This window comes from Notamacropus eugenii, chromosome 3 (assembly GCF_028372415.1).
Source record: "Notamacropus eugenii isolate mMacEug1 chromosome 3, mMacEug1.pri_v2, whole genome shotgun sequence".
In the NCBI taxonomy this organism is placed as follows: domain Eukaryota; kingdom Metazoa; phylum Chordata; class Mammalia; order Diprotodontia; family Macropodidae; genus Notamacropus; species Notamacropus eugenii.
In genome coordinates, this window is record NC_092874.1 from 94,271,460 (window position 1) to 94,290,722 (window position 19,263).

The 19,263-nt window shown below is 40.0% G+C and overlaps 1 protein-coding gene across 8 annotated transcripts in view; it reads left to right on the top strand.

Moving 5' to 3' along the window:
* Positions 1-19,263, top strand: part of PRKAG2 (protein kinase AMP-activated non-catalytic subunit gamma 2) — a 452,122-nt gene that overhangs the window by 316,925 nt on the left and 115,934 nt on the right. For 7 of the 8 annotated variants that reach the window (XM_072652167.1, XM_072652170.1, XM_072652171.1 and 4 more), the window contains one exon: positions 11,865-12,082. In XM_072652167.1, the coding sequence (XP_072508268.1) occupies positions 11,865-12,082 (218 nt within the window). Of the gene's footprint in view, positions 1-11,864; positions 12,083-19,263 lie in introns of those variants that run through there. The other variant, XM_072652177.1, reaches the window with a different exon arrangement.

Genomic DNA, 19,263 nt, shown 5'->3' on the forward strand with positions numbered 1-19,263 from the left:
TGTGCAATCTTGAGCGAGTCCTTTAAACCTCTCTGTGCTTCAGTTTTCTTATCAGCAAAACATGGGGGATTGAATTTGTGATCTCCTTTAGCCCTAAATCTGAGAGCATATGAGCCTTCACAATCTGCCCCTTACCTAATTTCAACATTTTATCCCATTACCCTTGTTAAAGAAACAGCCACCAGCCTTTGGCTTATATCATGGAAACAAATATATTTCTTTTTACTGATTTACTGATTAGCATGAGGCTGAATGGAACAGATTCAGTGAGACTGACAAAACAGTTCTGGACAGTAGGAATCTTTTAATAGAATGAATAAAGCAAGTATACGCACCTACATATATACACACACACACACACACCACATATTTAAACACAACATATGTATGTGTATATGTATACATACACATTACATATGTATGTGTACATACACATATGTATACATACACACACACACACACACACATATATCCCCACACAACCTTAAGGATACAGAATGAAAGGAAGGGAGATACAGTACAGAGATCTGGGCAACACATAGAGGGAGGACAAAGTTCAGAAATCAGATATATTGATATGACTATAGAACTGTTCATATAATTAACTCATATAATCAAAAGCAGAATACTGAAGCTTACCAAATTCATGGAAGCCTCTTGAGTATTCAAAAAAAGGTAAAATATTAATGGATAATGGATTATAAAAATTTCACAGTTAAATAGGCACAGCTTTTCATTATTCTACTTAGGGGCAAGTGTGCATTCCCCACTGGACTGTAATATCTAAGATACTTATACTAATGCTACATTTCTAGACTCAAAACAGAACAACCTAAAATCTAGTAAGCCAGTATCCTGAACCCATATCCCCTACTCCAGCCAAATTGATCAATTAATATTCCTTAAACATCCCCATGCATGTTTCCTGCCTTGCTTTTATAACATTTCCCACAGTTCCTCCCATTCAGTCATGTTAAATATTACCCATTCTGTCAAGTCCTACCTAATCCTAGAAACCTTCCCTAATCTATTGACTTTCTATAGCACCGTCTTTAATTAATCAATCAATAAGTATTTATTAAAGACTGTGTGCCAGTCATTGTGCTAGGCATTGGGGATAAAATGACAAAATTGAGATCATTTCTCTTCTCAGGAAGCTTATATTCTTTTTTTGGGGAAGGGGGGAGTGATGGGAAATAGTCAGAATATATCCATATAGAGGTACATCTAAACAATTGGCACCTTAAATTGTTATTTAACTTAGTTTTTCTTGTTTTCTTAACTAAATTGTAAGCTCTCTGAGGGCAGCAGGGGCTACATCCTGCTTGTCTTTGTTTCCTCTAAGGTATGGAATCTAGCACCTTGTGTAATGAGACCTCTAGGTGGCAAAATGGATAAAGTGCTGGATTTAGAATCAGGAAGTCTTGACTTCAAATCCTGTCTTGAATATATACTAACAACCTTATATAGCACTACCTCACAGGGTTGTGTTGTAAGGATTAAATGTGTTAATATATGTAAAGTGCTTTACTAACCTTAAAGCAATCTGTAAATGCCCCCTATTATTAACTGGTACTTTTCAAATATTGAATGGGATGATGATGATGAAAATATGCCCAAAGGGGAGGCTAGGATTATAAAGATAAACTCAGGTGACTAATAGGCCAGTCCCAAACTTACCATCTCTTCATTGTACCCCTCAGTATACCACACTGTCTCCTTAGAGTACTTGCAGGAGGCAATAGAATTGGATTTGGGATCAAAGGATATGGTTTCTAGTATCAGTTCAGTCATTTAACTACCTGTGTGACCTTAAGCAAGTCACTTAATTTTTATAGAATTTTCCTCATTTATAAAAATGAAACAATTAGACTGGAAGACCTTTAAGATCCCTTCCAAGTTTAAATTTCTGATCCCATTGTTTTCTGTGGTTTAGTGTGTGAATCCTAAATCAGTCATCCCTTGTTGAGTATGGATATCTGGTTTATTTCTGTTAACCCGGATTACCTTCATCACTGATTTGCCTTGGTTACTACTGTCTAAAAATAAAACAAACAAACAACAACAACCATAAAAAACAACCCCAAATACCATATCATCCAGGGTAGAGAGACATAAAAGAAGGGAAATACCAGTGTGAAAATCACTGTGTCAAAACTTCCTCTGTAACGTGAGATAACAGTAAAAATAAAAACATCAGTAACACCACCACTACTTATCTCCCAGGGTGTTTGTGAGGAACAGCATATATTAATATGGACAGTGCTTTGCAAAACTTAGAGCACTATATAAATAATATAGCTATTATTATTTTCTCTAAGGTCCCTCCAGCTTCTAAATCTTATGACCCTATGGCCTAACATTCTGTTTCCAGGGTCCTGAGAATGAATGGATTGTGCTGGATAACACAGGAGAAGGGTGGCCAGTATGGACCTAGGGAGAAGACTTTTGGAACAGAAAACCCCTTACATAGGGGGGTGGAAAGGTATTCAATCAGCAATGGAAATAGCTAGGGGAGCTATCTAATTAGTTGCTGTTCTGAACTGTGTTTTCCTCAGCAAACATCCCAACAAACCAAATTCAAACTTTTTTATGTTCCAACTCAAACTCAAACTCTTTGGAATGTAATTAATTGATCAGGAATTTCACTAGGGCCCATCTAGTAGGTCACAATGCTAAGAAACATCCTTCGTTCATGAACATATGCAGGCTGTCCCACCACTGAACCACATGCTTTAAAGGTGATGCTTTTCCAGTAATGGAAATGAGTTTTCACTGAACTGGCTACCCTTCCTTGTCCAATTCCTGGTGACTAAATTCAGGCATGAGCCAAGCCCTGTCTAAGTTTGTATACAGTGTTATAAGATCTGATTAGTATTTGATTTCATGATTAGACTTTTGACCTTGGCCTTATTCAGTTGAACTACTGAAGCATCCGCCAAGTATATGTCACTGTCCTAGGTGCTGGGGATTCAAAGTTTAAAATTTTTTTAAAATAATCCTTGTCCTGGATAGTATACAAGTTCATACCATATAGATTAGCACCACCATACTGAGGCAGCATGTCCCTACAGAAGTAAAAGAAAACAACATCAGCCTATGCAGGTTAGTTCCAGGTATCATCTTGATATCATTGTTAAGAGGTAAGAACATTGATTGGCTGCTCCTAGAGGTTATTAAAGTTTGGGCAACAAGCTGCCTTAAGGGATTAGAATTCTTCATTCAGGCTACTCCATTAACATTTTCCCACTTGAATCCAATCCTACTAACAATTTTTAAAGCAACTCCTAGGTTCAAAGCATTGTGCTAGGTACTGGGTATTTAAAGCCAAAGCCAAATACAGGCCCTGCCCTCAAGGAGTCTATGGGCTACTGGGAGAATTTAACAAATAAAGAGATAAGCCTAGAGGATGATTTAAGGGAAGAAATTTTAAGGAGAGAAATGGCACAAACTTGTGAATAGGAAAGGCTTCCTAGACGAAGGGCTACCTGTCCTGAGATTTGAAGGAAGCTAGGGATTTTAGGAGGTGGAGGTGAGAAAGGGGAATAAATTCTAAACATGGGGAACAGCCTAGGCAAAGAAATGGAAGCAGAAGATGGAATGGTGAGTTTGGGAAAAGTCGGCCACTTGGGCTGGGACAAAAAATCCAAGAAGAATCATGCAAAATAAGCTGAAGCTCTTCAAGTTGTTTTTAGGTTTGGGTTCTCCCAATTGGGGCTGACTTTAAGCCTAGGAGGAGAAGGTAACCAACTCCATCATGAGATCTGAAGTGCTCCTCCAGCCAAAAATATCTCCTTCACTACTGAAAATGCTCCTGGGAAGGAGGAAATTAATCAATTAAGCAAGTCTTAATTGAGTACCTTCTGTATGCTCATCACTGTATTAATCACTGTACAGAAAAAAAGTGTAAGAAGGCATGGACCCTATCTTCAAGTATATAAGCCACTGGAGAAGACAAACCAGATACCCATGAAATTATTAGAGAACACTACAAGACAGTATGTAATTAAATGGTAAATTGTGTGGTACCAACAATAAGGCTATAGGCATGAAGACAGGGAAATTAGTTAGAAGCTAGTTTCCCTCTCAGACACAAAGAGATGACTTGGACTGAGTCACAGAGAAGTGAGACAGAGTTAGACAATAAGCAACCAGAGAGGAAGATTTTGCAGAGGAGATGGGGCTTGAATTGGACCTTAAAGGAATGGCTGTATCAGTGCTCACGTTGTAGGAAGGGCTTCATGAAATGGCTGATTAGAGGACCAAAGTCATACCTTACCTGGGTCACAAGCCTGGGGAGAGAGACAGAGACAGAGAGAGAGAGGCTCATGGAATGTCAGTGGTGGGTAACAGCTTTGGAAATTATCTCCTCCAACCTCCTCATTTTATAGAGAAGAATGCTCAGGCTCTCAGAATGAATTCATTTTCTGGCAGCAACCATAAGTCATTGACGTTGAAGTTTGGTGAATAAGGTGAAATGGTCAAGATACCATTTCAAATCTGGAACAGCATGTGACTAGAAAGTAATAAGAGACTCATTTTCATCTGTTGACTGATTGATGAGGACAAGGGCAGGAGGTTTAATCCTCTCTGGTATGGACTGGTTATATTCCATAGCACAAACTATAGCCTCACTCTAGCCAGCCACTTTGCAGATTGTATGCCTCTGGTCACAAGGGAGACTGAGCTAGTGTGGATGACTCAGTGCTAATTCATCCCACTCCTAGAAAAATAGCTCAAAGGACATATTCTGCTGATTGTGAGTCAGGAATCAGGCTGTATAGGAAGGAGAGTACATAATGGACAATAGGATATATATACATATATATATACACACATATATATATTTACATATACTTATTGTGCAATACAATTGCGTAATATATGTATACATTACATAATATATATTTCTCCTTCTAGATACCAAACAAGAAAACATTTTTCAGGTTCTTTCCTTCCTACTCACCAACCCTCATCTAGGGATATATAGAATGTCATGTATACAGTATGTCAGAGCTAAGACAATGGTTGATAAGAGGGCAGATTGGAAAGACTAGTGATTGGCAGTTGGCTTCTGATTACTGTCTGTATAACTTGGTAAAATCACTTCTATGTCTCAACTTCCTCATCTGTAATAGATTGGACTAGAAAGCTGACCCAGAGTCATGTTGTTGAGAGTGTTAAAGCCTCTTCCAAAAAAAGAAATACTCCTCATCCTCCTGGCCAAATGAGGAATAGGGCAAGGGACTTTTTTTGTGTGTGTGAGAGAAAGATGACAGACAGAAGCTAGTTCTGGGCCCATCCTTCATCCCAACCTCAGCATCTCAGTTTGGCAAGGTGAGTGAGGAAGAGGGGAATTAAGGATGGAGTTGCTTAAAGATAAAGAAGAGAAAGGAAGGTCATTGAAACATGTTTTTGAAAAAAACAAAAGAGAATAGAAGGGAGGCCAGAAGGAATCACACATAGGCAGGATAACTTTGAACACAATACACTGAACTTATATACTTAAAAGAAAAACAAGATATACACAATAGAGATTCACAATTTCATGAGAAAACTTCTCTTATATTTTATTGTGTATATGGAAATTCTCATTTTAGTTCAGAATTTTAATGGATGGGGGAGGTTTAAAGTGGAGGAATAAAGCATGCCACTCACCTAACAGAGAAGTGATAGACCCAAGGTGATGAATAAGACATATTTTTGGCCATGAGTATCTGGTCACTGGACCCAGATGGCTCAGGAGAAGAAAGTGAGGCTGATGACCTTGCACAGCCCTCCCTCACTCAAAACAAAGTCAAGCGCAAGTCATGTCATCATTTCTCTGATGTCATGGTCCTCTTGGAAAAAAAATGAAGGATGAATACAAATTTTTGGCCATAGCAAATATGTGGGTATGTTTTGCTTGGCAATACTTATTTGTTAAAAGAATTATATCTTTTCCATTTTATTTGTGGGGGGAGGGGAAAAGAAGAAATAAAAGAGAGTTACTGAAGTATCTTAAAATGTTTAGAAGGGAACAGAAAGAAATTCAAAGGTAAACCAAGGCAAAGAGGACAGCTCTGAAAGTAACTTGTTGTGATTATGATATATATTTTTTAAAAAGTTCCATGTAATAGAGATTAGTGGTTATTCTACTCAACTTTGTAAAAGGGAATGTTTTTTTTCTTTTTGGAGGTGTTGATTGAATTCAGGAGAATTTTTCCTTTTTTTTTTTTTTTTTTTAAAAGAAATGGTGCCTACATATTTAAATTCCCCTTTAAGTACTGGGATTACATAGAAGCATACTGGTATCCTGTTCAGGGTCAAAAAGATTTTAGACCAGATGAGCTCCAAGTTCTCTTGCAGCCCTACAATCCTATGACTTGAATGATCTTGAGAGAATTTGCCTGATTTAACCCCCATGAGCAGGAGAGCAGGTCTTCATCAGGAGCTGAACATCATTTAGTTTTGCTCCAAATGCCTTCCTTCTTCCAAGAAGTAACCCGAGGATTCCCATTCCCTTCTCTTCACCTCAATCAGGTTTCTTTGTGCTTTTTCAGTCTTCTTCCTCCATCCCTTGGGAGCAAGACCTACCCTAAGGCCATATTGTCTCAAAGACAGTCAGTGACCACCTCCATTTCCCCTCTCTGCCATTCTCATTCTCTCTCTCTCTCTCTCTCTCTCTCTCTCTCTCTCTCTCTCTCTCTCTCTCTCTCTCTCACACACACACACACACACACACACACACACACACACACACAGAGTTGATAAAAATTGTGGTTTGTAGCAGTGAAGTTAGAGAAATACTGAAAGGGGAAAATAACTGTTCAAAGAGCTTCTGTTGAGATATATGATCAGAGTCAAGCAGTCTCCCTTTTTTCTTCTCTCCTCAGTGTCCTCCGATGACTTGGGTCCATTTGGGACCCAAGATCAAAAAACAACCTAGAACTAGATCATAAGAATTTAGAGCTTGACAAGCAAACTGAGGCTGAGAAAGCGACTTGCCCAAGGTTGTCCAACTGTCTGGCAGCATATCTAAGACTATAGAGAACTGGTCTCCAGATGTCACATCTAATACTCTTTGTGCCAGGGTGCTGTCTACTTAGAAGCCCAGCTGGGGTTCTCTTCTTTGTTCTGTCCCCGTTCCTCTCTTTTCCTTCCCTCCTTTCTGCTCTCTTTTTTTCCCCTTTTCCATCCACTCTGATCTCTGCTTTCTTCTCTGTTCTTTCTTCTCCCTTCTCCCTTTTCTCTGCTCTCCTCTCTTCTTGTTTCTCTCTCCTGTCCTCCGTTCTTTTTTTCTTCTTTCTCTACCATCTCCCCTCATCTGCCCTTCTTTTTATTCCTTCCTCCTCCTTTTTCAGACAAAGCACAATTTGGTCCCATTTGGTCACTGGCTTATGACTCCCTAGTGTCTGGAACCATTCATTTGGCACCCTCTGAAGCAGCCAAGAGCAGTTTCTTTTGATTCACTGAAACTATTAACTTGTCTTGGCCATAGGATTTAGAGAATCAAAAGGCATTGTTCCCCCTCAAAGGCTTTATAGCCCTGTTCTTAAAATGAACCATTAAAAGAAAAAAGAAATAGCATTCTTTGCAGATAAAGAAATAGGCCTCCCTTTGAACAGGGCCTTCTTGGGTTACTGTTGACATAGTATACTTTGTCCTGTCTAGATAGGGTTTTAGAAAGATAGGCACATACATTGTAGTATATGAATATAATGGGATATTACTGTGCTATGATGAATAGGAAATTCATTATTGTACTATGATGAAAGGATGAATATGAAAAATATAGAGAACCTTGAGAAGACTTGTATAAAGGTAGAATCAAGAGAATTACTTGTACAATGATTACAGTGGTGTAAAAAAAAGCATTGAAAGACTTCAGAACTCTGATCAACAATCTGATATTTGATGAATGATAAAATGAACCTCCAACTTCTTGATAGGGAGGTGGTGGAAAATGGGTGCAAAACAGGGCATACATTCATTATTACATGACCAATATGTTGGTTTGTTTTAACTGTCTTTTTTTCCTAGAAGGAACGTTTCTGTTGGGCGAAGGGATGGATAGTCATTGGTTGTTTTTTTATTTTTAAGAGCATAAATAAAACATTTTTTTTTAAATTGGCAGTTCTAGTTTTAAGAGAATCTGGGTTCCAAATCAAATGTCTCTTCCTTGAGGTCTTCCTGGACCATTCCCATCCACCTCTATCTTCTCCTCTATCCTCTTCAAACTCCTGTATAACTATGGCCTCTTATCACATACTACCTTATGTATTTTATTTTGCTTTGTTTGACCTTCTTATCTCCTGTCTTATCTCCATGACTAAGCTACAGACTTCCTGAAGATAGGGCTTTGGTTTTACTTTCCTTCTGGCTCTAAATTCAGAGTCTCCTACATAGGTGCCCAATATCCACTGAATGGCTTTGGACTAGGGTCATAGGATAGGATGGTGGGAAGGGAGGGAAAGAAGTTGATTTTGCCTCAAGTTTTATTGAGGAAAAAAAGTTTTATTTGAAATAGTTAAAGGGGATTGAATGTGCTAGAATTGTTTTTTTCCCCGCAACATTATGCAATGCCAAACAGAATAAAAGAAAAAAAATTACCCTAAAAGGCTCACAAGCACCAGTCTAACCTTTCCCATTCAGTCACTGTTGTTTCCTAAGGCAGCATTTCTGTTGTTAGCAACAACATTTCAGAAAAGCTCAGTTATCTTGGCTCAAGGACTGAACATCTGACCAGGCCTTTGAGAGTTGATTTAACACTTTTACACACACACACACACACACACACACACACACACACACACACACACACACACATATCCCTGACTTGTGTATGTTTGTGTGCATCATATATATGTATATGTGTATGTTTTCAGTTTGCTTTTAGAAACTGATTTTCTGGTCTATGAAAAATACCTAATATTCAGGAGAGGTACATGTTTAAAATGGAGAGTAAGAGACCTGAGTTCTAGTCCTGGGTTTGCCAGCAACTCACTTTGTGACATTGGACAATTTACTTCCATTCTCTGGGCCTCAACTTCCCATTTATAAAATAAAGGGTCTTAGACTACATTTATTTCTAAGATACCTTTCTGCTCTAACCTTCTACCATAAGTCCAGGCATTGATTTGAGTAGAAATGCCCTTACTTACAGGTAGAATAGGTGACTTTTTACATGTTATGATTTGAGAGTTATAAGAAAAGGCTCCTTGCCCCCAAATACATCCCCTATATTTATCTCAGATTCCTGTATTTCCACCATTACAGCATTATTCCTTTGAAAGGATATCTTTGTTACCAACTATTAAGACCTTAGTGAGAATGAGTTTCTTAGACCCTTTCTCCTTGGACTTACCATGTAGAGAGGGGCTTCTGCTGAGGTAGCATGGAGATTCAAAGTAGGAGTCTATCTTAAGAAAATGGGGGCAATGAGCTCAGCCAGTATAATCAGAAACAGTAATAGGCATAACCACCTTCATTCTCTTCCACCTCCACACCCTGACATGCTTCCTTCCTGTACTGACAATATTGCCAATTTTAAGAGAGTGAATTTCAGAGAGTCCAGAGGTGGAATAGGTATGATCCTATGGCCTGAGACTCCAAGAGCGAACAATATGAGGGTCTGAGGCATGCAAGCAGAATTTCTTCTGATGAGTAAATAAGAGGGAGAGTTCCCAAAGACACTGATGTGGGTGAACAGGAAATTCATGGGAAGAACTCTAGCTTAAAAAGACATGTACAAGAGATACAAGTTAATTGATTATGAGTAGATGAAAGTAGCAGATGGGAAAGTTAAATGAGAATAGCATGGTCTTTTAAGAAGAGTACCAGAAAAGCAAAGGCCCAGATTTGAACTGAGGTTCATGATAAATGTTAAAGGGACAATTAAAAGGGCACTTTTGCTTATGTCTATTGTTGGAACCCGAAGAGTATTGATTAATGGAGGTCAGATGTTAACCATCTAACAAGTAAAGAGGTCAGATGTTAACCATCTTCCTCAACTCTAAATGTAATCATATTCTCCAACATGTGATGGGAGTCAGGATCCAGGAGACCTAGGTTTTGGTCCTGGTTTTGTCATCTAAGTGAACTCAAACAAGTCACTTAATCTTTCTCGGTTTCTTCATCTAGAAGAAGGGAATAATTTTAGCTGCAATACTTTCCCCATAGGAATTTAGAGGACACCTGAATTCTTCTAGTCCTACCAATGTCTACCTTTATGACATTGTGCAAGTCACTCAATTTCCTGTCCTTGTGTATCTTGTAACCCAGACAGGGAAATATAATGCATTCACTAAAAAAAAAACAAAACAAAAAACAAAAAACCAAACCCAACTGTAACACAGGGCACAAAAATTATGAAAAGGGAAGATCAATTCCTACTGATAATATTAGGAGACATATCTGAGGGGGATGACATTTGATGGGTACCTTGAAGGATAAGTGGGATTTCAACAGATGGACACTGGAGGAATGAGAGGAAGTGTCAGAAGCAGTGTGAGCAAAAGCAAGGTGTCTAGAAAATGCAGGATTTGAATGGGAAAATCTTAAAAGCTGGAATAAACCAAAAAAGATCATCTAATTTATGGTTTTTTAACCTGGAGTACATGTATTTAGTCTTTCTACAATATATGTATTTTAATAAGTGCATTTTAACATAAATGGTTTCCTTTGTAATTTCTATATATTTTGTTTTATGTCTAAAAACATAACTCTGAAAAAGGTTCCATGGACTTCCCCAGACTGCCAAAGAGTTCCATGACACAAAGAAAATTAAGAACCCCTAACCTCACTGAATCTCCTCATTATTATAGATAAGAAAACTAAGAACTGAGATACAGAGAGCTTTTGATTTACCCGAGGGCACAAAGATATATAAAGGTGGAATTAGGATCATTCATTCATTCAGCACACATTTATTAAGGGTCTACTCTGTCAGGCACCATGCTAGGAACTAGAAACAAAGGATAAAAACAAGTCAACCCAAACTGGGGACTCTGGGGTTCTTTTTGTTGATCTATACTATTTCCTCTGTCCTCTGAAAGTTCTCTTTGAGTGAGGGAAAACATTCCTTGAAATCAGGGAGCTTGAGATAGATTGGCATTCAGGACCACCCACAATCTGACTCTAACCACTCCCCTACATTATGCTTTTGGTATGGCCAACTTGCTCACTGTTTACAGAACACCCTTTGTATTCTTTCACCTCATTCCCATGCTTGCACTCCATCTATAGGTCCTTCCCTACTCCTTTTCACCTGTGCAATTCTACCCATGTTTGAAGGCCCAGTACAGGTCACACCTCCCACGTGAAGCCATCTCTGGTCACTCAGGACATAAGATTGTCTGTCTGCCCTGAACTATACAGCATTTATTGCCTGTAGCAATCACTTAGTACTAACACATTTAGCACCTAAAATAACTCTTCATTTATTGTCTAGTATTACTATCAAACTCATCATTATTTAACTTTCATGTGTGTGAGTGTGTGTGTGTGTGTGTATGTGTGTGTGTGTGTGTGTGTGTGTGTGTGTGTATAGGGTCTCTTCAGATAATAAGTACCATGCAGATAGAGCATCATGATACTTCTTTGTATGTCCTATAACATCCTGCAAAGAAAAGGGGTGAAAAAATATGTGTTGAATAGGTGTGAGAGAAACATGATGACTTGGTGAGGATGTAGGAAGTGGAATCTTTGTGGATGACATGGGGAAGGGGATCTAGAAAGCGATTATGAGTCATCTGCAAAATATTTTTTTCCTGGAAATAAAGACTTTGCTATAGGTCAGCAGGCCTTAGGAAAGCACAAATTTTACCATCTGACTGACTCAGTCAAGGCCAGATTTCTAATAGCACCTTGTTTCTCCTCCACAGCCTCCGGTCTTTCGTCTTCACCATCAACTCCTACCCAAGTGATCAAGCAGCACACTTTTCCTCTTGAATCCTATAAAAATGAACCTGAGAGATTAGAAACTCGAATTTATGCCTCTTCTTCTCCCCCGGACACAGGCCAGAGGTTCTGCCTGCCTTCCTTCCAGAGTTCAGCCAAGCCTCCCTCTGCAGCATCGGTTCCATATGCTACCTCCACAACAGTAAGTTGAGTGTTCTTTCTTGGGATTCCAGGTGGGGGTAGAGGCCAGTCCCAGAAGTACACAGATAAAAACCAGTTAATTTCTTCCAGACTGCTCTGGTTTGGCCTGACCCTGCAGGAGCAGTGGTAAAAGGGCCAAAGGCTGAGTGGATTCTTAATGGATTTGATCCTGAATGATGATAATGAAAATCCCTTGCAAATAAGCACCTCTCATTTAAAGGGTCATTGGTCAAGACCTTTTGGGTTTACTATGTAGGAACACTGATTTTTCTGAGTATAGTTAAAAGCAGAACAGGTAGAATTCAGCATGTATCATTTGTACCTGTTAGGTGCTTTGCCCTGTATGTGCAAGAAGGCATGGGATCATGGAATTTGAGAGTTGGAAGGAAACCCTCCAGCCATCTTGTTTGACCCATACATAAAAGGAATCTATACTGTGATATAACCAATAAATAGCCACCTGCCTCTGCTTGAAGACCTCTAGGGAGGGGGGAATCCCAGCACATCTGGGGACAGGCTGTTCCACTTTGAGATAGCTCCAACTATCAGAAAGGGGTTTTTTTGTGTCCAGTTAGCCTCTTTTCAACTTCTTCTCACTGCTTTGAGTTCTGCCAAGTCCTTCTTGAAGAGAGATGTCATGTTCTCCCTTCATGTCTCTTCTTCAAGCTAATCATGCCTGGTTCCTTTGAATAATACTGATATGACATGGACCAAAGGCCCTTCACCTGCCAGTGGCCCTTCTCTTGTACCCCAGCTTAGCAATGTCCTTCTTAAACCTTGGTGCCCAGAACTGGACACCACACCTCAGATGAGGCCAGAGTATAGTGGAACACAGAGCTTATAATACTATGGGGTAACCAAGACATGTGAAACAGATGGTGTGATAGTTTGATAGAATATTCTTAATTGCTCAAATGATAGTACATAGTGGGGAGGATAAGGAAACAAGTATTCATTAAGTGCCTACTATGGGATAAGCACTGTGCTAAGTACTTTACCAATATCTCATTTGATCTTCACAACAACCCTATGAGGTAGGTGCTATTATGATTCTCATTTTACAGTTTAGGAAACTGAGGCAGAAAGAGGTTAAGAGTCACCTAGCCAGTAAGTGTCTGAGGCCAGATTTGAATGTAGATGGTCCCTGAATCCAGGCCCAGCACTCTCTCTACTGTATCAGATAGTGGATCTTATCATAGGATGACAATAGCAATAATCCTAGCTAGCATTTATGTAGCACTTACTGTGTGTCGGACACCATGCTAAGCACTAGACAATTATTATCTCATTTGATCCTCCCCACAACCCTAGGTAGTGATGCTATTATTATCATTCCCATTTTATAGGTGAGGAAACTGAGGCAAACAGGGGTTAAGAGACCTGCCAGAAGCTTGTAAGGGTCTGAGGTGTTGCGATTCTACACTCAGTGCTCCTGACTAGTTCAGCGCATAGTGACTTTACTTTCTCCCTTTAAGTTCCTGTAATATTTCTCCATGTTACTTGTTTGGCATCACCAATAGTACTCTGCCTTGTGATTTAATTGTTTCATGTGCCTACATCTTATCTCCCCAGCCACACTGTAAGCTCCTCAAGGGGAAGGGTCCTATCTTCTCTTGTCATTGCATCACTTCCCTCTCTACCAGCCCAGGTGTGGTTCTTTAGGAAAGGTATAGGTTAGAAGGGATTTCAGAGGCCATCTAGTTCAAAATTAAGCTGAGTCTTGTTTTATAGATGAGGAAATTGAGTCCCATAGAGGTTAAGTGACCTGCTCAAGTTGGTAAGTGGCAAAGCTTGGGATTTGAACCCATTTCCACTGACTCAACAAGTCCTACGTTCCTTCCACAATACCACTTTTGCCATTACCTGGCACTGCTAGCTGAGTTCATGTTCAACAGAACTCTAGCACAGCCATATAACTTTACTCCTGAGCACTTAAAAAAAAAAAATCCCCATGTCCATGTGGATTGGCTTGACTTAATTCAGTTGTACAATTCTGGTGCAAATGAAGATTCATTTGCCATGCAAAAAGATAATACAGCAGCCTTTCAGCAAGTAATAATTAAACACCTACTTTTCCTAAAGCACCACACCTGGGCTGGTAGAGAGGGAAGTGATGAGATGAAAAGAGAAGAAAACAAGATCCTTCCCCTTAAGAAAGCTTATTGAGTGGTTGGGGAGACAAGATGTAGACATGTGAAGCAATTAAGTCACAATGCAAAGTACCATGTAATATGGAGAAATATATGGCATAGGAGCTCAGAAGGAGAAAGTGAGGTCACCATGGGCTGAACTAGTCACAGAAAGGTTTATGAAGGATCACAAGAATCAGGAAGAGCACTGCCATCTCTAATAAGAGCAGCAACCAAGACAGAGTGAGGAATGAGCCTGACGTGTTGAGGCAGCAAGAAAAGTGAACTGACTGCAGTAGAGGGTTCATTTTGGGAAACAGTGGGAGATAAGGTGATAAAGATAGAGTGGAGCGAGCTCTAAAGCAATAAGTCATGCGGCAGTGTCTGAAGAAGATTAATCTGATAGCAGCATGAAGGATGGATTGGATGGGGGAGCATCCAAGGAGACTGTGGAGAACATTGTGGTAATTTGGGTAAGAAATGATGGAGACTTGAATTTACGGTGATGGCAATGGGAGCAGAAAGGTAAAAGAACCTATGAAGAGAGGATGAGCAGGATTGAATGAATAGCTGGATGTGGGAGATAAAGGAGAAGGAAGAGTCAAATATGCCAACCATTTTAAGACCAGGAACAAGCCACTGATGGAAATAAGGAAGTTGGGAAGGAGGACCAGTTTTAGGGATGAGTTCAATCTTGGCCAAATTGAAACAGAGAGGATAGTAGCAAGGCTCTCCATTGCTAGTGGAAATGAAAAGTCCCATGAACCAGGAGCACCAGATGAAATCGCAAAGATGAAGATTTGGGATCCGTACAAAGGAACCCCCTAACAGTGAGAGCAATGCAACAATGAAATGGAGCTGCCTAAGAGTAAACGAGCTCCTTGTCACTAGACAACATCTTGAGGATGTTGGACGATGACTGTTTGGGGATGTTGTAAATCATACTGCTACTGTAAGGACTGGAGAAGACCTCTGAGGTCCTTTTGAATTCATATATTTGTGTAATTTTTTTATTGCAGTTTCTACTAGATCAGAAGCTTGATAGAACAAGACTGCTTGGCACCTTGCCCTTCCCAATTTCAGTAGGAAAAGATAAAATGAGCCAGCCCAGCCCTCTATTTCTTTCCATGCTTGTGCCTAGGTGGTGGTGTACATTATAAGGGGCTGATTAAGATGGTGATCCAGGGTCCCTGGACTCCTTCAGTGACTATGCATCTAGGTAATGATTTAAGAAGGATGTGACTCCATTGCAGAATTAAAGCTGGTACCTTTAAAATCATTCTTTAACTGACCTTCTCCTATTCTTCTCCACCATCCTTCACCATCATTTAACTAAAAGGAATGCCTCTCTCACCTTCAGCTCACGCCTTTAAGACTTTTGTGATTTCTTCCAGCCCTTCAAGATGATCCTTATGTTCAGTTTAATCAGATTTTCACCTGCATAAAAGTGTCTATAGTATTGCAGTACTTTAGGTGATTTGCTTTGGGTCCTGCCCTCTTCTAGGGATAGCCCAACTAAGGAATTAACTTGGTTCATTTTAGCTGAGAAAGACCCACAAAGAATATATTACTTGTGCCTTTTGTCATTTAGAATCCAGATGGGAGAAAATGAATTATCCAGTCAGCATACATTTATTAAGCACAGACTGTGTGTGTGTGCCAGGCCCTCTGCCAAGCACTGGGGATGCAAAGAAAGGTACAAGACAATTCCTATCCTCAAGAAGTTCACCATCTAATGGGGAAGACAATGTATAAACAACCACAGACAAACAAGCTATAGACAGGATGAATTGGAAATAATCAACAAATGGAAGGCACTACAATTAAAGGGGCTTGTGGAAGGCCTCCTGTGGAAGTTAGGATTTTAGCTGGGACTCGAAGGAAGCCATGCAAAGATGCAGAGGGAAGAGCATTCCAAGCATGGCGACAGCCAGAGAAATGCCCAGAGTCAGGAGATGAAATGTCTTGTTTAAGGATGCTAGTGTCATTGAGTCACAGAGTATGTGGGTGAGTGGGGTAAAAGGTGGAGGGAAGAGGAAGGTTATGAACTTTGAAAGCCAAACAGGATTTCCTATGCGGCCCTATAAGTGATACAGAGTCACTGGAGTCTATTGAGTGGGGGCTATGGGTAACATGGTCACATCTGTGCTTTAGGAAAATCATTTTGACAGCTGAACGGAGGATAGACTGGAATGAGGAGAGACTTGCAGCAGGTAGACCAACCAACAGGTTATTGCCGTTGTCCAGGTGTGAGGTGATGAGAGCATGCACCAGGGTGATGGCATTGTGAGAGGAGAGAAGGGACCATAAAGGAAAGATGTTACAAAAGTCAAATGGACAGACCTTGGCCACAGGTTAGATGTGGAGGTGAGAAAGAGTTGACGATAGCACCTAGGTTTCAAGCCTGGGTGACTCTGAACATGGCAGTACTTCCAACAGTAATAGGGAAGGTAGGAAGAAAGAAAGACTTGGGAGGAACATAATGACATGTTGAGTTTAAGATATCTACAATCCATCCAGTTAAAGATGCAAAGTAGGGAGTTGGAAATGCAAGCCTGGAGGTCAGCAGAGAATTAGAACTGCATAAGTCAGTTTGAGAATCATCAGCATAGAGATGGTAATTGAATCCATGGGAGCTGATGAGATCACCAAGTGACATGGTATGAGGGAGAAGAAAATGAATGAATGAACAAACAAATGAAAAAAGTATTTATTAAGCATTTACTGTGTGTAAAGGACTTTTTTTTCTGTTTGTATCCCCAATTATCTGGGGATACGAATAAAGAAGTGAAATGGTCCTTGCTCTCAAGAAGCTCATGCTGTAATGGGGGAGATGACATTTCTGCAAGACCTCAGCTAAAAGTCAGTTAGAAAGGTCTCCTGGTCGTTAGAGTGCAGCAGCAAAGCAGAAGGCAATGTATCTCTTATCCAGTCATTTACACAGATAATATTCTATCAGATTCTGATGCTGAGCCATTTGACAGTGTCAGGGCCCTTGGTAGCAATAGTTTTGTTTTGTTTTTTTTTCATGCTTAGGAACTATGGTTATATCTGTAGGGGCTATTGCCAAGGCTACATCCCCACAAGGATTGCTTCCTAGGATGATGGCTGCAGGCACTGAACAGGCAACATTGCCATTCCTAACTTTCTGGGCTCATTTTGGATTCAGGGTCATGGGCTGTCTCCATTGGAGTGGTCAGGGAGGAGGTGATGGTGGTGGTGGTTTGACTTGCTTGGCACATGCTGCCTCCTTTCTCTCCTCCAGGGTGCCTCATACTGTCTCAGCTAGGATGGTGCCCTATGAGTGGCTGTTGGTTTTGGTGGGTATGGCCATTCCGTTCTCCACAGAAGCTGCTTACCCAGACGATGCCATAGCCTTGTTCGTTTCAATATTCATCGGTGCCCAAGTCATGCAGTGGTTAAAGTAGAGAATTTAGACTCAGGAAGATCAGACACTGACTAGCCTTATAACCCTGAGCAAATCACTTAACTTCTTGGTGCCTCAATTTCCCCCTCTACAAAATGGGAATGATAATTGCATCTACTTCACAGGGCTGGTGTGAGGATCAAATGAGTTAACATTTTGCAAACTTTGAAGTGCTACATAAATGCTACCTCTTTCTATTATCATCATCATTAGAACACCAGTCTCTGATGCTCAGAGATCTTAGATTCAACCAAAAACCTTTCGTCCTTCCTTTATCTCCCCTCTTCATTCCTCCTTTTAGTTAATCTCCTTCACAAACACGTAGCAAAGAGTGAACGTGAAAATCTTGCACGAGTTGGAGCAAGTTGTGTGTGTGTATTCACAGAACACTTATATTTTCACTGATCTACAAACCCAGAGGTCATTGAGATCACATGATAGAATGCTTAGTAAGTACAGTTATGGCTGTGGGTTGTTGTTGGTAGCAGTTGTGGGATGGGGTTGGGGGTGGGAGCAACAGAGAATAGTGAGGAAACCCAATATTGTGGCTCTCTCAGGCTCATATGAATTACGTTTGGCCAAAAGTATATCAAGTCTCACAGTTGTGTTCTCAATGCTGTTGAGGGCTTTTTTAGGTCTAGTAAAGTTACATAGGTTCATGATCCTTCTGTTAAGGAGCTAAATCCTTAATTCCTTTTCAGGGAAAGAGTTCTCAGAGCTTAGAGAGTCCAAGATATATGCAGGTTGAACTTCCTAGTGTAAAAGGAAAGAAAGGCAAGGTTCCATGAGCAATCACTACCCATGTTAGGTGACTAGAAGTCAGTCAGATGCCTTGGGTTGGCCTGCCTCTACCTAAACATGAGATAATGAGTAAGTGAATAATTGAGTAAGTCACTTAATGTCCCTGTAGTTGAACTAAATAATTTCTAAGATCTGCCAGTTCTAAATCCTATGAAACTATGATAATTATTTTCAGTTGTTGCTTATCATGCATCCCAGAATGCATTGTTGAATTGTAGGTTGTTTTAGAAGGAGATTATGCCACTTAACAAAACTTGCTCTGAACTGAATTTGCTGTCTGATTTAAATGAGGCAATCAATAGTTCAAGAATATATATAGATATGGATATAGGACCCTATGTCTATCCATAGCTACGCATGGTATAGATATCCATACACACATATCTTGTTAACAGGCATTCATCTAATTATTCAGCATGAAACATTTATGATGGCTAAGTTGAAAAGGCATTATTGATTTCTTTTTTTTTAAACAGAGGAGTATGGACTTCCTGAAAAATTGTCAGACATATACTTGGGCACAGGTTACCTCCCTCTTCCGCCTACACCCACTTTTTAGAATAGCTGTATTCTAGCAAAACTGGCTGTCAATGAATTTCTATAAAGGAAATCATATAAGCCTGTTGATTTGCATTCTGAAATAAGAGGTCAATTCCCATGGGGTGAAAAAATCTTCTAATAACAGTTTGAGTTGAAATCATCTGAAAAATGGTCAGACCTTTCCTGGTTTCTCATATGCTGTGAGCTGTGCCTACCCTGCCATACTCCTCAGACCCAAAGGATTTTATTATGTGTCTGAAGACCCCCTTGCTGCTCTTAGGCCTT